At 42.7% G+C, this 12467-nt stretch overlaps 1 protein-coding gene across 2 annotated transcripts in view; it reads right to left on the bottom strand.

Annotated features, from left to right (window-relative positions):
• The window catches only part of SCAPER (S-phase cyclin A associated protein in the ER), a 2262878-nt gene that overhangs the window by 2070640 nt on the left and 179771 nt on the right, over positions 1-12467 (bottom strand). For both annotated transcript variants that reach the window (XM_069222023.1, XM_069222024.1), the window contains exon 6: positions 7483-7680. In XM_069222023.1, the coding sequence (XP_069078124.1) occupies positions 7483-7680 (198 nt within the window). The remainder of the gene's footprint in view (positions 1-7482; positions 7681-12467) is intronic.

The following is a 12467-nucleotide window of genomic DNA, read 5'->3' as shown; positions in this document are numbered from 1 at the left end:
CAAGCCTGGCAACACAGCTTAATAAACTGAGTAATCACTCCCGAAATGTATCTGTAAATCGTAAATTACATATTGCAATTCTGGTAGAATACCCCAGCACTAAGTGTAACCAACAGATTTTAGTACTGGTAAATGCTCTGTAGGTTCAAGGTCCACTGCAGATATCGGTGTGTAAACTGGAAGTCAGCCATTTCTGGCAGCCCTGCAGTTACCCTTCGGAGTTCAATAAAATGGGGGCCCTAGAGTTAAGCAATATTAAGATCTGGATGTATTGAACTTGCATAAAATGGGCTTTGAGTGGTCTACATAAAAAGGTCACCAGAAATAACATTGCAGGCTCACAAATGTGCCACCCACGCAGGCACTGTCAATTCCTTTCTTTCACATTCTGCAGATGTGAGGATCAGGAGCGCCTTACATATTTCTAATTTTCAATGATTGGTTTCTCAAAATATATTTATTTTGGACGACCGTGTTATTTCCAATTTTAGCAAGCACTTTAGTACCCATCTTTATCAATCAATAACTTTTTTCAATTAATTTCTGTAAGCCTTCGTAACTAGCGTCTAAGCACTGCAAATAGCAGGCGTTACCATTACCTAATTTTCTGGCTCTTTGGAAAGCTGAGTCGACCTTGTTGGGCTTCAAACGGATGACTTGCGAAACACCGCATATTTCAGCAGTGAGCACTGAACGTAATGGCCTTTTCTGCCAGCTGTTAGGACTGCCTGTGACTATGAACAGTAATTACAAAACCGCAATTTCAAACTGTACCACCAATATGGAAATCCATGGAATCAGGAAAAGCAAGTTCTGTTGGTCAACTGTGTGAGATAACCGCAGATTTCTTGCAAACAAGGTTGTTAATAATGGCCTTCCTAGGCGTTAAAGTCATTTTGATTCCGGTATTATTTATTTGTATGTTTGCTGTTTTATATATCGCGAACTTGCCCAAAGGCAATGCTTTACACAAACATCAGATTATTTTACATAAAGCCAAATTCATGCTTTTGTTAAGAGGAGAGTGAAAGATTTTGCCTAGATTCACAGAATGCAGAGCCGGGACTGCAACCTGGTTCCCCAGTTTCAGTCGCTAGCATGGGCCTTTATTCCTCACTTACCATCTCCTAGAACATCTTGGATTCCTTTTGGTGGTCTCCCAAAATGTAGCCGAAAAATTTTAGCGCAGTAAAAGTACCACATCAAGCCATGTTCACTGCATACTACTGTCTCATCTCATCTGGAGATCGCCAGGAATTATTTACTCTACTCCAAAGTTTAAATCTACAAACTGCCCTTTCAGTGTTGAAATTCAAGGTTGAACTGTGTGGGGTAAAATTGCAGTCCTGCATTCCCAAGTCCTATTGATAGTTTGAAATTGTTGTAATGTTAATTCAAGAGCAGTATTACGTGAATGTCTTTCATTATAGGTTTACAAGACATATTTATATTTACAGTTACTTTGGACAATAAGCTAACGAAGCATTCTTGTTATTCGGTGAAATAAGGCAGCAATGCACTGAACTAATTGCGATACAGTCATTAAAAGTGGTTATCTAAAAAAAAGAAAACCACACCTAAGGGGCATCCCCGGGCACTGTTTGTTTTCAGCCTTCAATCTTAATATCCTACGTCTTGAACTGATAACTATTTTATTAGAAAGGGTGCAATATCCAACTTAGACATTGTACACGTGAATGGAAAAAAGATGAAGAAAAACCAGAAAACCACCAGTGCCACTTACAGTTAAAACGTAGAATGGAACAATCTGGGAAACATTTTACTGTTGAAACATCAGATCCCTTATTAAGAGAATGCAATGCTGAGATTAGCGCGCTTTACAATGAAGAATCGGCTATAAAAAAAAGTGTATAATTTGAAGCGTGCTTGCAGATGGCACCTGCCAGCATCTCTTTATAATGTACGTATCAAACAAACATATAATACAATAGACATAATCCTGTAAAATCCATCCTTAAAAACAATGCATTTAAAACAAGTACCAAATAATTAAAATCAGGATCCCAAGTGCTACTTCATACTGCCATGTAATTAGGTTTCGGCATTTTGGGTTTATCCAAATCTTTTGAAAGAGAATGTATGCAGGAGAGTAAAACATTAAATGTGCAGCAGATTTCGGCTGGGACTTGCATGAGGGTCAAAGACGCGTTTTCAGAAGATGTATGGCATTTATTGTGAAAGCACTTAACTGGTACAATATCATATCTAAATTTCAAAATGACCAATCTTGCTTTAGGCGGTTCTCTCTTATGCAAAAAAAAAAATGAAATTCCAGCCCAATATTAGAGTCAGGAAGCCTCTTATTCAGGCTTGCCGAGAATGGTGGTATGAGCTACCTTTCATAAACATGCGCTAAACATCTTGATTTCAGTAACTCAATCGTTCCCTTAGAGATGGATTTGAGATTGTTCCAGGCTTCACACATGTCCAGCTTATAAAACCCCCAACTAGCATAATTAAACCACGATATTTTACTTAAGTTATCTATTTCTTAATTCTGCAACTCCATTCACGTAGGGCTGTGGTACACTAATAAACCACAGTAATATCCCCTCACCACTGCCACGTCCCCGCGCTGCAGGACTGGCTCACCCCCTGGCAGCTCGATATATGGCGACTCCGTCACCCCAAAACCAAACTCTACTCCTTTGACTCACCTTCACATAAACACCATGCCAGGACTGATCATTTGGTTGGGACCCCTCAACCTGCTAACATCACCCACACGGACTATCTAGGCCGCACCCACTCGGACTACATCTCCAATACTTACACCCTTCCTGGGAAACTGCCCCCCCCCACCTCCCTCCCCTCCTCCCAACCTGGCGCCTACAAACTGTAACACTGGAGGTCCTCCAGGTCCTTGCGGCACAAGGTAGCGCTATCGAGGAATACTTCGAACATAACACCGATACTGTCTCGGCAAGGCTAACTGAATGGGACACACTGAAGGTGACGCTCAAAGGTCATTGTTTGGGAACGAACAATGGCACGCGCCGCCAAAGAGAAGGGGAGGTGTCACAAATTGAACACACTCTCTGGACTTCGAAACATTATTAGTACAGGGCCCACTGAGCGGCACCATGCTTGCAGAGGCACAGGGTACACTAGCCACCCAGCTGGAGCAACATCTTGAAAAATCATTTGATTCACCTCAATGGGCCTTCTTGTTTGCGGTATTGCAATGTTACAGTATAGGGGAAAGATACATTCGGATAGTGCGTCTGTTATACTTGAAACCACTGACTAGGGTCAAAACCGGCAATCTTATATCAGAACCGATCCAAACATGCAGGGGCACCACTCTGGACTGCCCGCTCCCATCCCTACATTTTTCTTTAGCAAGCAAGCCCCTGGCACTTGCAATGCGAGCACCATCTGAAGAACGGGACATACTCATAGGTGACAGAGTTCACACAATCCCACCATATACTCCTTTATATTAGAAACGTCCATTCCCTTATCGGTAGAGCACCCATTTGCGAACCTCTCTGGTCTGAAGTTCACTTGGGCAAAATCCTGTCTATTCCCCTTCACCCCACATTGGCAGACCTGATTACACTCGCCTGGCAACTCACAGTTTTCAGATATCATGGTGTTAGGGTATTCCATCCGGAATGAAATCTGCTTGATAGAAACCTCACCAGGGCAGTTACGTCACTGAACTCGAAAATGGATTTTTAGAACACAGTCCCACTATCCGTTGTGGGACGTACTGGCTCTTAAAAATGGTGGTGCTCCCCGCCTACTTTATTATTTTTCCAGTTTGCCACTGTACATTCCACCTTCCTTCCTTCCGTTCCTTTGAAAAACCAATGCGCTGCTTTATCGAGAGTAAAAACCGCTACAGGGTAGCATTACTGAAGTTATATCTGTCTGCTGACAGGGAAGAGTGGTGGTGCCAAATTACAGATACCACTACTTCACATCCCAGCTCCAATGGGTGGCACGATAGGTGGTGGGTCACGCTTGAGCCTGCCTGGACAAAGACCACTATCCTTCACCTATTTCACCCTTACTCTAATCCGCCATTGCCACGTCCTAAACTAGTACTTGTTGCCTACACATGCTTCTGTCGCATCCCAGCTCCAATGGGTGGCACGATAGGTAGCAGGTTTGCGGCTTGCAGGCACTGCCTCACTTGAGCCTGCCTGGACACAGACCACTATCCTTCACCTATTTCACCCTTGCTCTAATCCACCACTGCCATGCCCTAGCTAGTAACTGTCACCTACAGATGCTTCTGTCGCTGCCTCTCTCACTCGATCCATCACACCATGTGCCCCAGCAATGGCATTGCTGAGGACATCTTGGGGACAAGCTGTGACCACCACAGCAAAGTTACAGCCTGGCATGAGGCGGGACTTTATACACTAGGTGATCTCTACTTCCTACGAGTTATTAATGACTGACACAGACTTACCCCCGGAACAATTCCTTGCATACAACTCTTTAGTGGGAACACTGGGGCACAAATGGGGAGTGTGTCCAATGAGCCCAAAACGCATCTTACCCTGCAATATTTACATGTGATGAGCACGAGTCGCCATCTAATGCGTGGGCTGTCTGACTTGCTACACCTGCTTGCTGCAACATCACTCACATCTCTTCGCCAACACTGGGAAACTGATCTATTATGTGCCTGTACAGACAAGGGCTGGACCACGCGGTTAGCAAGCCCATTATATATATCTCTTAATGCCCGGGTTCGACTTATACAATATTATGTGGTACATCAAGCATATTTGACCCCAGCTAAGATGAAACGCTATTTCCACGGAGCAGATGCAGCCTGCCCTCATTGTCAGCACGTAGATGCCGACTTCCTGCATATGCTAAGGCTTGCCCTTCCCTACAACGTTATTGGCAAGGGGTCATGCAACATTTACACACATGCACAGGGAGATCTGTCTTACCTGGAAGCCTGCCTATTGGGTTTTTACCGCAGGGATAAACAAAAAAAAACCTTCGAGGCACTACATGTTTCTTAGATCTGGGCGTCTTAGTGGCCAAATGCCTCATTATTTGCCTTTGGAAGTAACATGAACCCCTGACAGTTGAGGCTTGGTCCCGTTCCATCTCTATATGGGCTCAAGCCTAAAGTGCACTACATAGGGAGAATAATGTAGGGCTCCATAGGTATCCTAGCGCAGCCCACTGGGACACTAACTTGGTAGACCACTATACAACATGGTGACATCGCTCCAGACAACGCCATCGTAACCAACATATATGTGGAAGAGACACAGCACACTACTTAGCCGTCTAGCAATTTCAACTACTTTGTTGCATCAGGTGTCTCATGGTTGCGAAATGTTGCATAGAATCAGCTGGGGCATTCATGCAGCACCACGAAAGTCATAACCCCAGCAGACCCCGAATTCAACCTGTTGCTCCAGGGCTGGACCGCTTTCACTCCTGAGGGATCCGGCCAGTGGTGAAGGCAACCGGTAAGTTTCAGGGGTGATTAGGAAGGTGCTGGTGTGGTGCGAAGCAGCAGATAAGAAACCGATGGATGGTGGCACAGACAGGCTCAGGCTTCCATGTGACTTGCGGCATGACAGAAGGGCTCCCAAAAAAACAAACAAGCATCCCCAGTCTATACAGGATTGTTAACTCAATATACAGGGCTAAAAGGAGTAACCAGACCAGGGGCCTGGGACAGTGTAATAGCTGTGAAAATGGAAGAGGAAAACAACGCTTTATAGCCTGCAGTCCATAGCAGTGCAAACCTTATTGCCCGTAATTACACACAGCACAAAAGCAGCATACAATTCTTTGCATGTTAATTGCATGTGGCCCAAATGACCGCCGGCAACCAGGAAGCAGCATCCTTGGTAATAGTTCTTATATTATATAGGCTAGTAAGCCCAGCTCACACAAAACGCCCACTTTGGTTAGGCAATAAACTAAAATACGTCAATGCCTTAAAAGGTTTTTGAGATAGAACAATATTGGCATCTCATAACTATGGGATGTCAAAGCAGGCACCACCATTTGCTCATTCGCATATCTTCAGGCGACCTTGATATACACAAACACCAATTTATCATATACAACTAAGCACGCACTCCACCATTATATTAAAGGGCTCATCGAGCTTCCTGATTTCAGTCCTCTAGATGCAAATTTGCTGATGAGGCACTGGTCACAGAAGATAGCCAATCTTTATAAATCACAGGTAATACAAGACTGACACTTTACATGCTCTTAGACAGGGTTGGAAGGATGAAGCGGGGGCTCATATAGATGGAGAAGGGCAATCTGCTGGGATGTTCCAAGAGAGGTGATCATCACCAAATAATTTTGTATAACCCAACTTAAATAAACTCCAAATATTTTGTACATCAGCATTGATGGATTCTCGGGTGAATCAGCTCAGCTGGATACCGCAGATATAAGGAGCACATGGCACTTTCATTCACCTTGTATGGCGGTGCCCCTGGATCAAACCCATTTGGCTGTGGATGCAACACCCAGACTTTAAAAAGGTGATTGTGTGGCAAGTGGATGAAAACACTAAACTTTCTCTTTTACATATACCAGCTGATTTGGATAGCAACCAACCAATATAATCTTGAACTAATACACTTAGGATTCATAGTCTTGATCAGAGACATAACAAGAAATTGGCGTAATGGTAACCCACCTAGCTTGTAAGTGTGGGCTCTGAGAATGGATCGCTGTATGGCACTAAAGATCCTCATACACAGCCAGGTAAAAACGCAGGGAGAATGAACCGAACACAGTGGGTTTGTAAAGGAACTGGGACAGGGGGTGGCTACTGTTTAGACATGATCACTCGTCCACGTGAGAAAATAAGCACACATGATGGTTTACTTGTTGCAGGACTCAATTAGTTATCACCTCTTATATGTAAGAGACTAAATTATACTTTGAACGTGTTGTTGTTACTGTAAGGAGAATCGTTTTTGTCTCCTCTTTCAGTTCCTGTTTAATGTACATTTGCCAATAAAATGTAGCAATAAAAAAAGTCTGTAATCTTGCAGAAAGTCACACATCAATCAAACGATACCGATATTCACCATTTAAGAACTCTGGCTGGTAGGACACAAGCAAGCAAATATGGGCTACTGGGTTACACATGCCACTTCCTCTGGCTATTATCATAATTGCACAGAGAAAATTTCAAGTAAACTTAATTGCATATCCCCTTCATAAATGTGCCTTCTTGCAAGGTCTTTTTTGAATGCAACTAAACTTCAGGAATTAAATTAATCAAAGTAAAACAACGGCACAAGACAAGTGTGCGTACCTTTTTACAGCTTCCACATTAATGCGAGGACTGCCAACACAACCGCAATGGGAGTGGCAACATTAAAATTAACTTGAAGTAATTTTGTGGTAAGATAATAGACACTCAAGCATCATACTATCATACTAATATTACAAATAGTGGCCTTTACTCATTATTATGTAGTCATTACACTGAACCCTTACCTTACATTCCACAACACTTTGATCGGATTCACAGGTAACATAAATCTCATCTACTGCTCTTCTGAGATTGTCGAAAAGAAATGCCCAGTATCGAGCTCTTAGATCAACCTTTCGAGGATGTCTTGTTTTGGTTGGACTCTTATCAAGATTTTTGTCTCCAACAGATGATGACATTACTTTAAGGTCAAGTGTGGTGTTCTGTAAAAAAGAAAATAACTCCTAGCATACGACTTTCAATCTTAGTTTACATTATAAATCTTTATTTTTCAAAAGAGTTAAATACAAAACTTTAAAAAAGGACATTGTTCCGTTGCCATTGGAAACTCGCCAAATGCTGTGTTTCTTAAACAAAATATTCTTGTCTTTGCATACCTAAATACCACAGTCTCCTGTTGCAGATTCCCCTACTGTATGCATACAGTGCTATTAAGTATGACCAGGCTTGATTTGATCTGTGTTAAGCCTCAAAACTAAATATTTTTCAGCATCCCAAGAGTAGTGCATTAGTGAATGGTGCCTTCGATGTGGTCAATATTAATTAGTCTCAGTGATAATGTTCAGTCAACTGTTGTAAATGTATTTCCATTATGCAACGTTATATATATATATTTTTCAAATGAACAGTGAGGAAACAAATAACCACAAAACTTCATTTATGCATTTGTGGCAATGTTGGAGAGTTAGGTTAGTTCCACTCACCAAAAATTAGAATTTCCATGGCTTCACAAATAAACTGAGGGCCAGATGTATGAAGGCTTTTTGTGGGGTCACAAGGTCAGATTTGCAGAATCAGGCCATTTGCGACAGTAAAAATGCATTTTTCTATTCACAAACCACGATTCCATAAAACTCGACGGCATCGCAATATGGATGTGGGATCCAATACTAGTTCAGTATTTAAAAGGGCCGTGTTTAGGACGTCCCTTCCAAATACCAAATTGCAATGGTATGTATTAAATGTTTTGCGACCAAAAGCCAGTCACAAAACATTAATATTTTACAGATTACAAACAAATAGTGATAACCCATTTGCAAATGCAAGGGGGTCTAAAGGAACCCCTTTCCTTTAGAAAATAATTAAAACAACTTTTTTTTTTTAGAGCATGTAGTGACCTCATGGACCACTGCATACTGTTAAAATATGTTACTTTAACTTTTTATTTATCTTTTTTTAAAACGTATCCCATTTTCCTCTAGAGATTGCTTTATTTTAAATCCATCACAGACATGGTGTTCTCATGACATCAGCAGGCCACCATCCCTGTGATGGCTGTAATTCCTAGTGGGTCACAAACTGTAAACTACCTCATTAATATTCATGGGGTAGGTCGATTGCCAACCTAATAGGAATCTGTATTGTGCAAACATACATAGGTCGCCTTCAAAATACGGAACTGATCGCAAACTATTGTGGCTCATTCATCGGCCCAAAATTACTCTGATTGTGAATATATCAGACTAGACCTCATAAGGGCAACTGTATATGTCTGCTCTTTTGATGCTTTCGGTGAAGTCATTCATGAACTCTGGCAGGAAATAATGCACACAGTACATATAGGTGGTACCTGTGACACCAATTATACCTTCATTTCTTGTACTACATAGTGGCACAATAAACTAAAAAGGAATAGCATTACCTAAGCAAATCGTTCAAACCAATAATAAAGAGAATGATGGAAGGTAGGAGAGTGGAAGGTAATGTCAGGGGGGATAAAATATATGTCAGAAAGTGACAGGTCTGTCTAACGAATGCTCCATCTAAAAAATTCCTTGCCAGTGAAAAGATGTCACGGCACTGGAATGAAAATAAGTAGCACTGTAGACTGCAGAGACGTCCAGTAGGATTGGCGCTGTGGTTTCTCCTCTGTCCAGTATCATCTGGATGTCTGGTGCTGCTACGAGGGCTGTCTCTGTACTGTGGTTTAGTCTGAAGCCTGATTGTATGGTGTCAAGGAACTGGCTGCTGGTAAGGTGGTCGCTCGGGCATCTGTTGATGGCTTTTTCTAGGACTTGGCCACTAATGAAGAAGGGAGTTAGGTCAGTAGTTTGCGAGTTTGGCTGGGTTTGCTGAGGGCTTTTTCAGGAGGGCACGGATGGCTGCATGTTTCCAGATTTCAGGAAAAGTGGTTGTGCTGATGGAGGTGTAGAGGATGGGGAGGAGGGCGGGGCGGGGCGGGGGAGGGAGAATCGGGGTTGAGACAAGGGTCAGACAGGGCCTCAGAGTGGATAGCCTTCATGACAGCTGTGGTTTCCCCTATGGTGATAGGAGTTCCATGTTGTCAGGATAGCACTGATACTAGAAGATTTACTACAAGTTGCTGGGACCTAGTTGTGGGTCAAAGTTGGTGTAGATGGCTGAGATTTTGTTGCGTAAGAAGTCTGAGAGGTTGTTGCACAGGTCTTGGCTCAGGTTCATGTTGCTGGCAATTGCGGCTGGTGTGGTGAAGTCCTTGATGATAGCTAAAACTTACTTACTCCTTCAAGCTCCACACCAACAAAAAGTGCTGATCTTTGGGAATAAGAGCTCACCTTAGGAATCCACCTGGTGGCCCCCCAAATTCAGCCCCACACCCACCTCAACCAACCAAGCTAGGAACCTAGGCCTCATCCTGGACACCAACCTCACCATGAAGTCCCAAGGTCAACAACATCACCAACTCATGCTTTCACATCCTCCGCATGTTACATGAAATCTTTAAGTGGCTCCCACTGGACACAACATCAGGCAAGCCCTAATCACAACCAGATTGAACTACAGCAACACACCACACAGGCATCGCAACCCATCTTCTTCACACACATACCTCAACCATCAGTTTCACTTTCACCAACCCATCAGACAACTTTTCTCAGCATCTCTCTCACTCGCACACACCCCACATCCACAAAAGCAGACCAGAAGGCCAATCATTCTCCTACCAAGCCACCAGATCCTGGAACAACCTCCCAAATACACCAGGGCCTCCTCCTCACTTCTTGAGTTCCACAAGAAGCTGAAGACCTCGTTTTTCAATTAGTCTTCTTGTGGGACCATCATCACTGCCTGTACTAGGGCCAAGCTAAAACAAAAAGCAGTTTGGAAAAAGCTGACATGACAGATAAAAAGAGAATCAGATAAGAGGCTGTGGGGTAGACTCCTATAAGACTAAGACCAACAACAGTGTACGGTTTTGGTGTACGGTCAACTTGTTACAAAATCCAACTACACATGTAATTAGTTCTCACCTAACATAAGAGGCCAGGGCAAGCTACCTTTAGGATCACTCTAACAAATCTCACAGCAATGCAAATGTAGAGTTCAATCTTCAAATGGGTTCAAATGAGGAAGGAAAAACTGATAAAATAAGCAGCAGTTATGGAACCTCACTGATCACAATCTCTGCTAATCAAATTGCAAAAGGAATAACTAAAGGAAGAAGAGAGGGAGCACCTGGCACAAATGGCATTCCCATGGTATTATTTAATTAGACCCAGATTACTGGGAGGAGGCAGTGGAATTAGGCTTCAAAAGAACTGTGCAAACAAAGTCAATTCCAGCTGCATAGTGGGGTTCGATTACCTCCTGGATACACAAAAAAGGAAGTAAGGACAAGGCCAATAATTACAGGCTGGTAGCACTGATAGACAATGATGCCAATTTTTATGTTGGCCTCAAACTCAAGGACTTCGAGTCCTGGGCAACGGATAATGGAATTATTCCACTCAATCAGACCGATTTCAGGAAAAAATGGGAACTACCACTAATATATTAAGTCTTTCAGTGCTGATGGATGCCACAATCGCAGCAAGACAGACACTGTTTCGCTCTCTCTCTTTTTTTTTTTTTTTTTTAAATCAATTACAGGTCAGCTTTCGACCACATTGACAGAAACAGACTATGGTACAAGCTTTCTAAATGGTATGTTCCTCCTCTCCTTCTCAACCAACTGATACTCTTGCATAAAGACACATGGGTTCAAGTAAAGTTGGTGACTGGAATCCTTCTTGAAAGGAAATCACCAACCACAATGGGCGGAAACAAGGATGTGTCCTAGCCATAACCCTGTCCTCCCTCTTTATGTCAGACTTATCAGCCATGCTAGACAAGTGTTACTCTCATGCTTCAAAATATGGGTGGTCTCATCCTCTTCAACTTGCTATATGCAGACGACCTAGTACTTATTAGCAGAACTCCAGTAGGTCTTCAACGCTTCCTAGACATGACTCAAAGCTACGCCATAGAAAATGGTTTGAGTATTAATAATAAAGTCTAAAGTAATGCATCTGAATCATTACAAAGTAAAGGGTTCACATTGATTGTATCTCGCTATACAACAACTGGAAAATGTTCAAGAGTATAAGCACTTGGGGGTCATAATTGACAACAAGGGCACCTATAGCGCCCAAAAAACTGCACTTAAAAGGAAAGGTACTGCAACAGCAGTCATTAAAAAAAACTTGATGAACAAACTCACGGGCCCAAACCTCACTCCACTGGTTCAAGTTCTACAGGCTAAACTTTTCCCAGCAGTCACCTACGGAACCGAGGCCATTAGGGGGGAGAGCCGCTGTCCTATTGGATAATATAATAACAGGTGCACTGCAAATGACTTTCAACTTACCCAAATATACCTCACTGGCTCAAGTAAGGCTAGAATTCAGCAGACAGAGGCAAGTGCTGGCTTGTCAAGGAGCCTAGGTCAAATGCTGGCACAAGATCGGAGTAGTTGAATCAAGATCTTTAAATGCTCACTTATGGAATGAACTGTTGATTAAGGAGAATAGTGCGGCTAGAGCTTATCTGCAAGATTCAATCAATCAGCTAGGCCTACCGGGACTCTAAGAGGCTGCAGGACCACATGATAATTTTAAAAAACATGTAAACAAAACAATTAAACGAATCTCTATGGTAAAGCTTGCGGAAAGGGCACATGGACAGCTTACCATACAAAGTTATGACAAGGCAGCCTCTCAGGTTTACCTAGGTACATGCTTCACAAGGTCCA

Source organism: Pleurodeles waltl, chromosome 3_1, assembly GCF_031143425.1.
Source record: "Pleurodeles waltl isolate 20211129_DDA chromosome 3_1, aPleWal1.hap1.20221129, whole genome shotgun sequence".
NCBI classification, from domain to species: domain Eukaryota; kingdom Metazoa; phylum Chordata; class Amphibia; order Caudata; family Salamandridae; genus Pleurodeles; species Pleurodeles waltl.
This window is presented reverse-complemented; position numbering and strand designations above follow the sequence as displayed.